A 14,627-nucleotide genomic window follows, 5' to 3' on the forward strand; every position below is an offset into this window, starting at 1 on the left:
CCCACGTGACCCGGCCCGCCCCTGCCCGCCGCCGGGCGACCCCCGCTCCGGGTCTGCGCGCCGGAGGCCCCGCCCCCTCCGCCCGCGGGCCAATCGCGGCGCGGGGAGGGCGGGGCGCGCGGGGACGGCCAATGGGGGAGGAGCTCGCGAGTAACAGGTTGGTGGGCGGGGCCGGGCGGGAGCGCCCGGGGACGCAGGGGCGGGCCCGGGAGCCGCGCGTGCAGCCCGGTGCGAGCCCCAGCCCCGAGCGGCCGGCCCGGCTGCGGTGAGTGGACGCGGCCCGGGCCAGGCTCCGGAGCCGCCCCCCGACCCTCCGAGGTCCCCCCCCCGGCGCCGGGGGCCGGGGCGATCGAGCGATCGCCCGCACAGGTGGGAGCAGGGCCGGGCAGGATGGGGCAGGCGCGCCGATCCCGAGCCGGTGCCCGCTGCGAGGTGCCCGCGGCGGGCGCTGGGGCCGTGCCAGGCGAGGGGTGGAGGCTGTTCCCGGGGCATGCGAGCGTCTCCCCGCCGGGAGGTCTCTGGAGGTCAGGCGGCGGCCCCGGGGGCGGGACGTGCCTTGGAGACGGGGTGGTGGCAGGGGGGACCCTTGGGAGCTGCCGCCCGCGGCCCCGCAGGCCCCGCTGTGGGTGGGAGATGCCCGCGAGGTGCCGTGTCCCCGAGTTCTTCCCCACCCCGCCCCCCCGCCCGCAGACTGCCAGTCTGAGCCGGGGCTGGCACCTCCCTCTTGCCTTTACAATGGCTCAGAGTTGTGGATCTCCCCCCCCCCCCACCCCACCCTCCACCACCTACCTGAGAACAAGAGGCACCCGACTCTTTGCTAGGTGCGAAACTATTTAAGGCTTTCTGTGTGTGCCCTCTTTTGCCTTCATGCCCGGGAGAAATTTTCCTCCTTCGCCTTGAGACAGTGCTCACCAGATCTGGGAAGGAAGGAGCCGCGTCCCAGGCCTGCTAACAGAAATAACTAGAAAGTTCTTCCTTCTTTCTGGGAGTGTCAGGTCCTCCGCCAAACACGCGCTCTCCTGGGGTTCTTGCCCAGTGGGGCCACTGGGTGTGGCTTCAGGTTCCTTTATGCCCCCCCCCCCAGGGTCCTTTGGACTCCTCTTAGGGGCATCCCTGAATCTGGAGTCCGAACCGACCTCCCTGGTAGAGGCTCTAGAGGTCCGGAAAGGAGACAAGACCTCCCAGAAGACCCCAGAACTAGGGGAGTTCATGTTCTCCAGGCTGGGTGACAGGTGCCCCCCGGACAGAACTGTTTGGGGCCACACCCAGCGATGCTCGGGGGTATCTCCTGGCTCTGCATGCAGAAATTACTCCTGGCGGTGCTGGGGAGAGGGGGGTGGCCTATGGGATGCCAGGATCGAACACGGGTCGGCTCTGACGCTGTAGGCCACATGCAAGGCAAAAACCTTGTTATTTCTGCAGCCCACAGACAGAACTTCTAGGGCACGTTTCCTGGCCTTTGGCCACTGAGGGCGTCCACACCAGCCTCCTAGCCTTCCTTTGGCCCCTTTGATGCTCTGCCTGCGGAAAGTGATTGTAATTGGGAAGTAATTAGCAGCCGCTAGGTTGTGGGCAGGATGCCTCCGTGTTCCTCTCTTGCCTCCTGGCGCGTGGACGTGGGGGTTTGGGCGAGACTTCTCAGACGCCTCTGACTCTCCAGAGCCCTCTCTGCATGTGTGCATCCCTGGGAGGGGAAACCGAGAGCAGGTGGCCTTGCTTCACGCTGAGGCGGCTGGGGCTGGGCTGGTATGCAGGTTGTCAGGAATGCAGGTTGGGGACCTGAGAGGGAGGGGCAGAGGCGCCTAGTTCCTGTGCCCTGTTGGCCCGGCCCCTCACGGGTACCTTGTGCGTCTGCCCGAACCCCCTTTTACCCCTCCTCGGTGCCGTGGCAGCCCCTGCCTGGGCTGTCCCCACTCTGCCTCCTTTGGGGAGTGGAGTTTCTTGGGTCTCCTTTCCTGGCTCCAGCCTCCTCCTTGCGCCTCTCAAACCAGTCCAGCGAGTTTGCAGGGGCCAGGTCCTCACCGTGCACCCCCCACTCTGCACTGGCCAAGTTGCTGGAGCCTGGCTCTCAGGTTTCTCGCCTTTTTCGGTGGACCCAGCCAAGAATCCACTGGGGGTGGCATTGTGTGTTTGTGTGTGTGTGTGTGTGGGGGGGGGTGCTGTTAATTTCAGAGCCACCCGGAACCTTCTCTCTGCAACTCTCCGTGAGAAAACAGAAGCCTATGCCATTCTCCCCGGCTCTGCATTGACTGTTTGGCTTTCCTTGCTACCCCAGAGGGGACCCCTCCCAAGATCCCCCAACTTTCCTGGTCCCGTTTGTGGCATGAACCAGTGCCCAGACCTTGGCTTCTCTGCCTGCGTCGGTTTTCGAGGAACACGCCCTGCAGCCCCCCCACCTCCACTCCCTTCCCGGCGTCCAGAGACCCTGTTGTCACTCCGAACTGGATGCCAGCAGAGCTCTGGGCAGGCTGGAGGGGGTGGAGACGAGCCGGGCAGGGCAGGCTAATGAGTAACCCAGGGAGAAGTTAGTGTGGGTGCAGCTCCCGCCATGCAGGCAGGAATGGGAGACGGTGGAGTTGCAAGGTCTCAGCGGGGGGCTGGGGGGGCGCGTTTCTTCTCAGAGTCACCTCTGGGGTCTGCCCTGTGCCCTGCATCAGTGCTGGGTAGGGGAGAGAGCAGGTCGGCCCCGGAAGCCATGTCGCCTTGTTGCCTTGTCGCCTTGTCGCTGGCTGCTGGGGCCCTGTTTACCGATTCTGGCTTCTGCCAGCTCTTAGCCTGGCCTCCCTGCCCCACCCCACTGTCCTGTGTCACTGAAGGTGGTTTGGTTTCGGCTTTTTCCATCTTGAATCATTTAGAACCTGCTTCCTGACCTACCCCAAAGCTCCCTTCTGCCCTTCTGGCCTGTAACCCTAATTAAGAGAGATTGGGGTGCCACAAAGACCCGGTGTGTACTGGCTGCCACCCCCAGGAGGGTGAGCGGGGGATGGTGAGCACTGTTGGGTGTGGACCTGGGACTCGGCCCTGGATCCTGAGAGGAATAAATCAGCGCCACCCCGGGTCATCAAGGCCAAAGTCCCTGAAGGCAGCAGGGAAGCCTGGCGGCAGGTGGCCTGCGGCTAGACTGGAAGGAAAATAGTTCGAGGGGGCTGGACAGGCCCCCAGTGCTGTGTGGGGCCTGTCTTGGTTCAGGACAGGCGCCAGGGGCCTGGGCACACACAGGTCCGCCGAGAGCCAGGACGCCCCTTCCCCACTTTAAAGTGAGGGGGCAGGAGGGTGCTCATCACTTTCTCCGTGTGTAAAGCAGGCCAGGGCCAGGGCCTGGAGGCCTCTTGCACCAGCCCAGGTGCCCGGCCTCTGTGTGTGGCAGTGTGAGGGGACAGCCCGTTGGTTCTCTGACGCCCGGGAGCAGGAAGGAGCAACAGCAGCCCCAGGACAGGGTTTTTGATTTTTTTTTTTGCTTTTTGGGGTCACACCCAGCGATGCTCAGGGGTTACTCCTGGCTCATGCACTCAGGAATTATTCCTGGCGGTGCTTGGGGGACCATATGGGATGCTGGGAATCGAACCCAGGTCGGCTGCATGCAAGGCAAATGCCCTACCCCGCTGTGCGATCGCTCCAGCCCAACATTCAACTTTCTTTTTTTTTTACATTTTTTTTAATTTTTGGGTCACACCTGGCGATGCACAGGGTTACTCCTGGCTCTGCACTCAGGAATTATTTCCTGGCGGTGCTTGGGGGACCATATGGGATGCTGGGAATCGAACCCAGGTTGGCTGCGTGCAAGGCAAAACACCCTACCCGCTGTGCTATCACTCTGGTACCCCCAGGACAGATTTTGTTCGTGTTTCCTGTCTCATCATTTTCCCTTTTTCAAAGGAAAACCTAAATCAATACAGTGCCCAGATCCTAACTGGATATGGCTTTTAAAAAAAACCACATTCTTTCCATTCTGTCATTATTGTTATCTAATTCTCACAGGTAGATCAGTCCACAGATGAGGAGACTAAGGCACAGGAAGTTTGCTTAAGGCTATGGACATGTAGGAAGTTGCAAAGCTAAGATTCCCAGCCGCGCCCTGCCAGTGGTCAGCGCCTGTTCCGCATGAATCTTGGAGAACTGAACCTCTTTGCCTTATCTTTTTTTTTTTTTTTTTGCTTTTTTGGGTCACACCCAGCAATGCACAGGGGTCATTCCTGGCTCTGCGCTCAGGAATTACTCCTGGTGGTGCTCGGGGGACCATATGGGATGTAATATGTAATTCCTGAGCGCAGAGCCAGGAATGACCCCTTGCAGTGCTCAGGGGACCATATGGGATGCTGGGAATCGAACCCGGGTCGGCCACGTGCAAGGCGAATGCCCTACCTGCTGTGCTATTGCTCCAGCCCCGGCCTTATCTTTTTTTCTTTCTTTTCTTCTTTTTTTTTTTCTTTTCCTTTTTTTCTTGGGGGGGGGGGGTGGATAGCACATCCTGCAATGCTCAAGGGTCATTTGGGATGCCAGGGACAGAACCTGGTTCTCTGTGCAAGGCAAGTGCCCTACCCAATGTGGTGCTATTCTGACCTATTTTTCGTCTTTCTTGCTTTCTTTCTCTATTTTTTTAAATTTTTTTTGGGGGGTCACATCCGGCGATGCTCAGCGGTTACTCCTGGCTCTGCACTCAGGAATTACTCCTGGCGGTGCTCGGGGGACCATATGGGATGCTGGGAATCGAACCCGGGTTGACCATGTTGGCTGCGTGCAAGGCAAACGTCCTACCTGCTGTGCTATCGCTTCCAGCCCAGCCCCTCTTTCTCTATTTTTTTTTAAATGTATGAGTACTGCTATTTATTCAGCCATTGATTAAACTGATTGAAGTGGGCATGAACGTCACATTACTTGTATTCTTTATTATTTTTAATTGAATATCCGCGAGATAGACCATTACAAAGCTGTTCATAATTGGGTTTCAGTCACACAATGATCCAGCACCCACCCCTCCACCAGCGTACGTTTCCTAGGCACCCGTGTCCCCTGTTTTCCTACCACCGTCACCCCAGTATCCCATCTTCCACCCCCAGCCTCCCTCTTTGGGAGTCGCTCTCCTTCTTGCCCTCTCGCCTTTTCCTTTTGTGCATTATGGTTTGCAATACTGGTGCTAAGAGGTCACGGTGAGGTTGGTTCAGGGCATTCGGTATTTGTACCGGGACGGTCAAGCTGGAGTAGCTTCTCAGTTGAGTGGCAGCTTTGGGGTGTGGGTGTGACTGCCGAGGCTTCTGGAAATACAGGGAGGTGGGGACAGGTAGCCCATCCTGACCCCGAGAAAGCCTGGAGATTTCTGTCACAAAACCCGAATACCCAAATTTTCAGCAGGTGATGTTTCGTCCGTTCTGAGATGGTGGAGTCAGGCCGGGGGGTTTGGTGGCGATTTTGGGATTTTGGAAGCAAGCTGCTGCTGGGGGCTCTGCTTGGGTGGGTAGCAGGCTGATCTGACTCTCTCTCTCTCTCTCTGTCTCTCCCTTCCCTCCCTCCCTCCCTTCTTTCCTTCCTCCCTCCCTTATCTCCCCTTCCTTCCTTCCTTCCTTCCTTCCTTCCTTCCTTCCTTCCTTCCTCCCCTCTTCCTTCCTTCCTCCTCCCTTCCTTCCTTCCTTCCTTCCTTCCTTCCTACCTTCCTTCCTTCCTTCCTTCCTTCCTTCCTTATCTCCCCTCCCTCCCTTTCTCTCCTCTCCTTCCTTCCTTCCTTCCTTCCTTCCTTCCTTCCTTCCTCCCTTCCTCCCTCTTCGTTCGTTCCTTCCTTCCTCCCTTCCTCCCTCTTCCTTCCTTCCTTCCTTCCTTCCTCCCTTCCTCCCTCTTCCTTCCTCCCTCTTCCTTCCTTCCTTCCTTCCTTCCTTCCTTCCTTCCTTCCTTCCTTATCTCCCCTCCCTCCCTTTCTCTCCTTCCTTCCTTCCTTCCTTCCTTCCTTCCTTCCTTCCTTCCTTCCTTCCTTCCTCCCTCTTCCTTCCTTCCTTCCTTCCTTCCTGCCTTCCTTCCTTCCTTCCTTCCTTCCTTCCTTCCTTCCTCCCTCCCTCCCTTATCTCCCCTCCCTCCCTTCCTCCCTCCCTCCCTCCCTCCCTCCCTTCCTTCCTTCCTCCCTCCCTTATCTCCCTTCCCTCCCTTCCTCTCCTTCTTCCCTCCCTCCCTCCCTCCCTCCCTCCCTCCCTCCCTCCCTCCTTCCTTCCTCCCCTCCCTCCCTTCCTTCCTTCCTCGGGCTACATCCAGCAACGCTCAGGGCTACTCCTGGCTCTGCACTCAGGGATCGCTCCTGGCAGGTCTCAGGAGACCACACGTGGTGCCAGGGATCAAACCTGGGTCCGCCTCATGCCCTCCCCGCGGCCTCTCTCTCCAGCCCTGCGTCTCAGATGGAGACTCAGCAGCTGGAAAGCCGGAGAATTGTTGGCTCTTTCTCCCATGGTTGTAAATCGGTTTATCTGGGATACATGGCGAGGAGAGGGAAGAGGGATCCTTTGGCATACAAGAAGGGAGTGACACACGGAGTTCGCTGTGGGGGCGTCCAGGGAGGTGCACCCTGTGCCTCCGGAGGGGAGTCAGCACCCCCACCTTGCCCTGAGCTTGCGAGCGTGGTTTCTGGAAGGAACGTTGCCCAGTGACAGCTCCACGGGCCGGCTGGTGGGTCGTGGTTTCTGTGTGGCCCTGGAAGAGGCTCCTCCTCTCTTCTGGGTCTCGGATCTGGTGATGAGCAGAATGGCTGGAAACTGGAATTTTTATTTGCCGGGACAAGAGGCTCTCCCCAGGCTCCCGGGGTGGAAGCATACCTGGAGAGCATCCCAGGTTTGCTGGCTCTGAGCCTGGGCAGTGCAGACCAGGAGCTGCCTGGGGTCAGATCTCTGCTCTAACCCCCGGAGCCCTCCTGGGACAGGTCAGCCTGTCCTGGACCCTGTGCTGGGATTGTTGTTTTTGTTCGGGTTTTTTGGCCGCACTCAGTGGTGCTTAGGGCTTACTCTTGGCTCTGCACTCAGGGATCATGCTTGGCAGTGCTCAGGGGAACCAGATGTGGTGCTGTGGCTTAAAGCCAGGTCGGCTGTGTGCAAGGTGGGCACCCCACCCACTGTACTACCTCTCCAGCCCCTGGCTAGCACTGGACAACATTTTCTTCAACATGGCACCGAGTTCAAAAGAGAAAGATGCACTCTAGGGAGCAAGTAGGTCCCCCATTTCTGCTCCCATGCCTCAGTAGCGCCCCCCCACTGCCCCCACCATCATGGTGTTGTTTTGTATCAGTCTAGAACGGCACAGCACGCTGTAGTGTGTTTTGTGTGTTTTTTATTTTGGCTACACTTGGTGTTGCTCTGGAGCTCTGGTCGGGGCGGGGAGGAAAACTTAACCCGACCCCCTCCAAGGGGCCCCAGCGAGGACAGCCAGGCGCAGGGGCAGGAGACTCTGCCGAAGACCTCCTGAACCAGCCACAACCATGCTGAGACCACTCTCCACACGCACGAGGGTACTGGCAGAGGACCAAAGGCATGCGGGTCCTGGGGCTGAGATCTCCAAGCCTGCTCGGATCGGGGCTGAGCATCCTCCACCCAGATCCTCCAAATTCCAGTAGGCGGGGGTCACACCCACCAACTGGACCCCTGGTGCCCGTGTAATCCCATCAACGGCCAAGACCCAGAGACTATAAAACCCAGCTCTTATTATCTCATTCTTGCTTTGGACAACCTGGCAGGCTACCGAACGTAACCTGCCCACACGGCAGAGTCTGGCAAACTCCCCGTGGCGCACCCAATATGCCAAATACCAGTAACAATGATGGGTCTCATTCTCCTAACCCCGGAAGAGCCTTGAATATGGCACTTTTTTAAAAAAATCTCAGGGCTAGGAGGAAGGAGACGTTACTGGGGCCTGCTCGAGGCAATCGACGAACAACAGGATGGTCGTGATCGTCATTGTGGTGTTTCTCAGTGTTTCCTACTGATTCTGTGCTCAGGGATCATTCGTGGTGGGCTTGGGGGACCACCTGGGATAGCAGGATTGAACCATGGTCCGCTGCTTGCAAGGCAAACCCCCTTCCCTCGCCTCGCCTGTCTTCGGCCCTGTCATCTGTGTCTTAATGGGTCCTGGGGAATGGTGGCCCTGGTTCCGGGTCCCCCGCTTGAAGCTGCCGGTGGAATGTGGGCTCTGCCTCCAGTGGGGTGTGTGTGTGAGTTAGAGTAAGCATCATCTTCGTGCTGCCCTGCCAACCTGCAGGGCGGGTTCAGAGAAGAGTCTTGGGTCAGCAGGTCTCGGAGTGTGGTGTGTGAGCTGGGAGCAGTAGTGGCACTTGGGAGCTGGTTGCAGACACAATCCTTGCAATCCTGCAGCTGCTGAGTCGCTCATTCTTGCCTGTTTGAGCTGGACTCCCTTTCTCCTGCTCTTTCCTGACCCGGCGTAACAGACCCCGGCCGGAGAGCACATGAGCGGCATTGGGGGTTTGACCTGTGTTCTCACACCGGCAGGTGCTTTCTTCGTGGGCGGGAAGGAGGGTTCTCAGTAGTGACATGTGCCGTGGTCGGGGGTCAGACTCTGGATCTCCCCAAGCCAGGCTTGCTCTCCAGCCCTCCAGCACTGCCTGGACCCTGCCGCCTTGTGGCCAGGTCATTTGCAGTGGCCACTGGACGCAGGGCATACCCTGTGCCATGTCCCGCACACGTGTCCAGGGGAGAAGGAACTGCCCGGCTGTCCAGTGGCACATAAGGAAGCCCCAGCTGGTGGCCAGCAGAGGTGGCCGCCCTGCTCGGAGCCTCTGGACGTCACCCCTTTCCTTCCTCTCGCAGGAGCCCGCTCGAGCACCCTGAACCATGGCCGGCCCCGTGGACCACGGGGTCCAGATCCGCTTCATCACGGAGCCCGCGGGGGACGTGCAGATGCGCACCGGGCGCCGGCCGGCCAAGGATGCCAGGGCCAACACCTACGGGGTGGCTGTGCGCGTCCAGGGCATCGCCGGGCAGCCCTTTGTGGTGCTCAACAGTGGTGAGAAAGGCAGCGAGTCCTTCGGGGTCCAGATCAAGGGCGCCCACCGCCAGGGGCCCCCGGGAGCCCCGCACCCCGACTCGGAGCCGCCCGCCGAGCACTCGGGGTCCCCTGCGCAGGAGAGCGCGGGCCCCTGGCAGGGCAGCGTGTCGGATGAGGAGCTGGGGGACCCCTGGAGGGGCCGGCTGCTCCGCTCCCAGTCCCAGGCCTCCCTGGTGGGCCCCGCGCCCCTGGGCCCCGGCCACAGGAGCACCAGCCTGCTGGAGCTCGGGCCACCGGGGGTCGGCGCGGGCAGTGCCATCGACACCGCGCCGCTGTCCTCCGTGGACACGCTCATCCACAAGTTCGACCGGCACCAGGGGGGCCAGGCCCGGGGTCGCACCGGCCGCCGCCTGAGGACCCTGCCCGCCGAGCAGCGCAAACGCAGCCAGAGCCTGGACAGCCGCCCCCCGCGGGACCCACCCGAGGACCGCCGCTCGCCCATCCCCTGGGCACCCCCGAGGCCCGGCGGTGGGAGCAGCTCCAAGCAGCCCGTGCCCAAGCCCAGCGTCACGGGCAGCAGCTACAGTCGGGCTCGCCAGACCCAGGACTGGGTCCTTCAGAGCTTCGAGGAGCCCAGGACCAGAGCCCAGGACCCCGCGGTGCTGCAGGTGAGACCCCGACCTGGGCGCATCCCCAGCAGCCCCGAACCCCGCTGCCGCTGGGCCCTGGAGCTCCAGATGCCAGGCAGGGTGGTCTCTCCCGTCCTGCCTGCGGAGGGGGTACCGCTACCGCTGCGCGACAGGACCACACGCAAGTGGGCCGGGAGGTGGTACGGGGAAGGAGCTGATGGGGATCGTGGGTACCAGACTTGGAGTCTGGGGGTGAGGCTTGCACATGGATGCTCTGCTCCCAACTCTTCTGTAAACTGAGAATAGAACAATAAAAGTTTAGAGGGACAGAGAAGACAAAGGCGAAGAAAGAGAGAAAGGAAGGGAGGGAGGGAGGAAAGGAAGGAAAGAAGGAAGGAAGGGAGGAAGGAAGGAGGAAGGAAGGAAGGGAGGAAGGAAGGAGGAAGGAAGGAAGGAAGGAAGGAAGGAAGGAGGAAGGAAGGAAGGAAGGAAGGAAGGAGGAAGGAAGGAAGGAGGAAGGAAGGAAGGAAGGAAGGAGGAAGGAAGGAAGGAAGGAGGAAGGAAGGAAGGAGGAAGGAAGGAAGGAAGGAAGGAAGGAGGAAGGAAGGAAGGAGGAAGAAAGGAAGGAGGAAGGAAGGAAGGAAGGAGGAAGGAAGGAAGGAAGGAAGGAGGAAAGAAGGAAGGAAGGAAGGAAGGAAGGAAGGAAGAAAGGAAGGAAGGGAGGAAGATGAAAGAGAGGGAAAGAAGGGAGGTAGGATGGAGGGAAGGAGGGAGAGAAGGAAGGAAGGGAGAGGGAGGGAGGGAGGGAGGGAGGGAGAAACCTACTTGGCTGGTGATTTTTTTTCTTTTTGGGTCACACCTGGCAATGGGTTACTCCTGGCTCTGCACCCCAGGAATTACATCTGGAGGTGCCTGGGGGACCATATACGATGCCGGGGATTAACCCGGTTTGGCCGTGTGCAAGGCGAGTGCCCTCCCCACTGCTATCACTCTGGCCCCCTGCCTGGTCTTTCTTAGTAATTCGCCAAAAGGAAGCTGAATTTTTCAGTTCTAGCTGTGTGTGTTTGTGAATGTGGGGCATGTATGTATATGTGTAGACGTGTGAGTGTGTGTGTGTGTGTGTGTGTGTGTGTGTGTGTTTGCAGGTCTGTGTGTGCATTTCTCACCACAACCAGGGGAGGTGGTAGTGTCATCAGCCTAGCTGTCCTGTCACTTTGGGTGCCCTGGGTGTGTTCCCAGTGTTCCGAACAAGAGCAGGGAGGCTTGGATTTCTCTCCTAGGCATGTGCCTCTTCCGTCTTCTCTGCAAGGAAATGGCTGACCACGCGTTTGGCCTGCTCAGTGTGGGAGCTGCCTTCTTGTGCCTTGCAGTTCCGGGGCATAGCCACCAGCACTGCTGGGGCTCTCCCCACCTCGCCCTGCCCTGAGCCCCTCTCTGCCCAGCAGTCATTGGCACATTGCCCAGCCACAGCTGTGATCGTGAAGGGTCTGCACGGTTCCTCACCAGCCGAGCACTGGGGAAGTCTGAGTTTGCAACAACTCTGGGGCCAGGCCTGCCAGGCAGCCCCCTGAGGTGTGCCTGGGCCTCGGCAGGGGTGCTCCTGCCCTCCCACTTCAGATTCTGTCACGGCACCAGGAGAAGCTGGTCTCCCCTCACGCCCCGCCACCTCTGGCTAACCCTTCCTGTTCCTCTGGGTTCCTGCAGTTCAAGTCGACTCCGGACCTGTTGCGGGATCAGCAGGAGGCCGCCCCTCCGGGCAGCGTGGACCACGTGAAGGCCGCCCTGTACAGCATCCTGAGGGAGGGGTGAGTGGGCTGCTCGCCCGGCCCTGATCACACATCACGCTTTGTTTCTTTTCCTTCCCTGCATATGCGTACACACACACACACACACACACACACACACACACACGTATTTTGGTCGGGTTCAAACCCAGGACCTAATAGAGTCAATGCATTTTGCTCTGCTGCTCAGCCATGTCCCTGGTTCCAAGTCCTGGAAATGCCCATCCGTCCATCCATCCTTCCTTTCCTCCCTTCTTCCCTCCTTTCTTCCTTTTGTATTTTTTGTGCCACGCCCAGTGAAGCTTAGGGGTTACTCCTGGCTCTGCACTCAGGAATTACTCCTGACTGCTCAGGAGACCGTGTGGATGCCAGGGATCGAACCTGGGTCGGCATCATGCAAGGCAGACTCCTTCCTCCCGTGCTTTCTTTCCTTTCTCTCTGTTTCAACCTCACCTGGTTGTACTCAGAGCTTAACTCCTGACTCTATGCTGAGGGATCACTCCTGGCAGAGTTTGGGGGGACTCTGTGGAGTGCCCGGGGTCAAACCCAGCTCGGTCGCTTGTGCGGCCAGCTCCCTCTCCTCTGCCCTCTGGCTCTGGTCCCTCTAGTCCTTCTCTAAGCTTCTGTGCTTCTGTCCCCCAGGAGCTCGGAGAGTGACGCCTCTGTGAGAAGGAAAGTCAGCCTGGTCCTGGAGCAGATGCAGCCTCTGGTGGTGAGCGACTTCCCCTCGGCGAGCTCGGGCCGCGTTCGGGCCTGGGGGTGCTGTGCGATGTGCTTGTGGGCTCATTTCCTCCCTCCTGTGTTGCTGTCAGATGACACCTGGGTCTGCCAAGGTCCTGGCAGGGCAGGGCGAACTCGCCCAGAAGGTGGAGGAACTGCAGAGAAAGCTTGATGAGGAAGTGAAGGTGGGTGAAATCGAGGTGCAGCGTGCCACCAGCCCCCCCCAACTCTGCTGGCCACAGGCCTGCACCAGGGGTCTCCTGTGGGAGTGGATGGTGAGGACGTGGGGTTCTCTGGAGCTTTGGGTGGGGGAGCACTTCCACGGGGGTCCAGCTGCTTCCCACTCACCTGTGGTCTGCCAGGTAAGGTCAGGTGGTCATTCCTGAGCACAGAGACTCCCCACCCAGACAGCAAGTAAACCAAACCAACACCAAACACGAAACTCAAACTTTCAGTCAGATGCTGGGAAGGAGACGGGGAGGGAGCCTCTTAGCTGCCGCCCCGCCAGGCAACGTCTCATCAGGGACTCTTGTCATTGGAAGACTTGGCAAGCGTTGTGATCTCTTCCGGAACATCCTACTCGTGGCAGTTGCTGGGGGCCAGCTCCCCACTGTCCCCTCTTCCCGGGGCTGCCGAGGGCTTTCAGGACGGCTGTTCTGGCTCCCAGTGAGAGAGCCGGAAGAGAGCGGGAGGACCAACCACTTGGGTGGTGCTTCTGTGGCGAGTCTCAGAAGTTCTGCTTGTCATTTTCCTTTCGTTTCTGCTTCTTTGGGAGTTGAGGGCATCACACCCAGCAGTGCTCAAAGATTGCTCCTGGCTCTGCACTCAGGAATTACTCCTGGCAGTGCTTGGGGGACCCCAGGGGGTGCCAGGGACTGAACTTGGGTCGGCCACTTGCAAAGCAAGCACCTTCCCCACTGTATTATTTTTCCGGCCCATCATGCTTCCATCTGTCACCGCCCTGTCCGAGCCTGCCAGGCCTCTCTGCTCATCCTGGTGCTTCCTTTCCCGCCTTTCCAGAAGCGACAGGTGCTGGAGCCATCCCGGCTGGAGCTGGAGCGGCAGCTGGAGGAGAAGGCCGAGGAGTGCACCCGCCTGCAGGCGCTGCTGGAGAGGCAGCAGGGCGAGAGCCGGCAGAGCGGCACCGAGTGAGTGCTGTTGGGTGGGGGGTCACTCGGAGTCCCCCCTTCACCAGGGGCCCAGGCTGGAGACCACCACGCCCATGCAGAGCCCTGCTCTCCAGGGCAGTGCTTTCAGGGGCAGAGGGAGTGTCCAGCAGGGAAGCTGAGGAGGTGGGGGCAGAGGTGAGAGTGGGTCTGGCCTGAGGCCGAGGGACACCGCCCCGGGTCTGTGTCTGGCCGTCTCTGAGCTCGACCCTCCTCACCAGGCTCCAGAACTTGAGGCTGCTCCTGGACCAGGCCGGACGGGTCCGAAGTGGGTTGGAGACGCAGGTGATGGAGCTGCAGGACCAACTGAAACAGCGGCCCGTGCCCGCTAAGGAGGGGCTGATGAAGGTAGGGCCAGGCGGGCACCTCGCACCTCTCTTTCTCTTTGGCCCAAGCAGCCTCGCAGCGCGTCCGTCTTCCCAGAGTCGGGGGTGTGATATCTGGGCGGCCCATGAAAGTGCTCTTAGGCCAGCTGGGACTGGTGGGTTTCTTTTGTCGAAACTGGGCTCCTGGGACCTGAGAGCTGGTACCGTGCCTGATAGACTCAAGTGACCTGATTGTTTCTGCCTTCCTCTTTTCTCTTGCACAGTGCTGGGCCTTGAACCCAGGTCTTCACACGCAAGACATGTATTCTATCACGAGCTACTTGGTCAGCCCACCACTACTCTTTTTTTCTCTTTCATTTTTTGGGCCAGTCACAGCTGCGTTGTCCTGAAAGGACCAAGAATGGAAACTAGTGCAAAGCATGTGCACTGGGCCCTCAAACCAGCCTTTGCCTGTTGGAGGCCCAGGCTCCACTCCCGCACTCACAGATGGCCCCCCCCAAGCACCTCCAGAAGCAAGCAGAGCACTTTTCTGAGAGTAACCTCTGAGCATTTCTTTTTTCTTTTTTTTTTTGGGGGGGGTCACACCCAGCAATGCACAGGGGTTACTCCTGGCTCTACACTCAGGAATTAACTCCTGGTGGTGCTCGGGGGACCATATGGGATGCTGGGAATCGAACCCGGGTCGGCCGTGTGCAAGGCAAATGCCCTGCCCACTGTGCTATGATTCTAGCCCCCAGCCCTGAGCATTTCTGGGTGTGACCCAAGCCAGTCGCCTTCCCCTGACCACCTACACACACACACACACACACACACACACACACACACACACACACCGAGCAGGGAGAGGACTCTAAAAACTAATGTCCATGCCTTTTCTTTTTTTTTTTTTTGCTTTTTGGGTCACACTTGGCAATGCAGCAGGGTTACTCCTGGCTCTGCACTCAAGAGCTACTCCTGGCGGTGCTCAGGGGACCATATGGGATGCTGGGAATCGAACTCAGGTTGGCCGCATGCAAGGCAAACGCCCTACCCGTTGTG

At 59.4% G+C, this 14,627-nt stretch overlaps 1 protein-coding gene across 2 annotated transcripts in view; it reads left to right on the forward strand.

The window, feature by feature from the left end:
• Window positions 1-244: 244 nt before the first annotated feature.
• CGN (cingulin) overlaps window positions 245-14,627 on the forward strand; it is a 30,097-nt gene continuing 15,714 nt past the window's right edge. For both annotated transcript variants that reach the window (XM_056117553.1, XM_056117630.1), the window contains exons 1-7: window positions 245-369; window positions 8,787-9,632; window positions 11,298-11,398; window positions 12,020-12,089; window positions 12,190-12,282; window positions 13,118-13,245; window positions 13,485-13,611. In XM_056117553.1, coding sequence (XP_055973528.1) covers window positions 8,811-9,632; window positions 11,298-11,398; window positions 12,020-12,089; window positions 12,190-12,282; window positions 13,118-13,245; window positions 13,485-13,611 — 1,341 coding nt within the window. In that variant the 5' untranslated portion in view covers window positions 245-369; window positions 8,787-8,810. The remainder of the gene's footprint in view (window positions 370-8,786; window positions 9,633-11,297; window positions 11,399-12,019; window positions 12,090-12,189; window positions 12,283-13,117; window positions 13,246-13,484; window positions 13,612-14,627) is intronic.

Source organism: Sorex fumeus, unplaced genomic scaffold (genome assembly GCF_029834395.1).
Source record: "Sorex fumeus unplaced genomic scaffold, SorFum_2.1 ptg000001l, whole genome shotgun sequence".
In the NCBI taxonomy this organism is placed as follows: Eukaryota; Metazoa; Chordata; class Mammalia; order Eulipotyphla; family Soricidae; genus Sorex; species Sorex fumeus.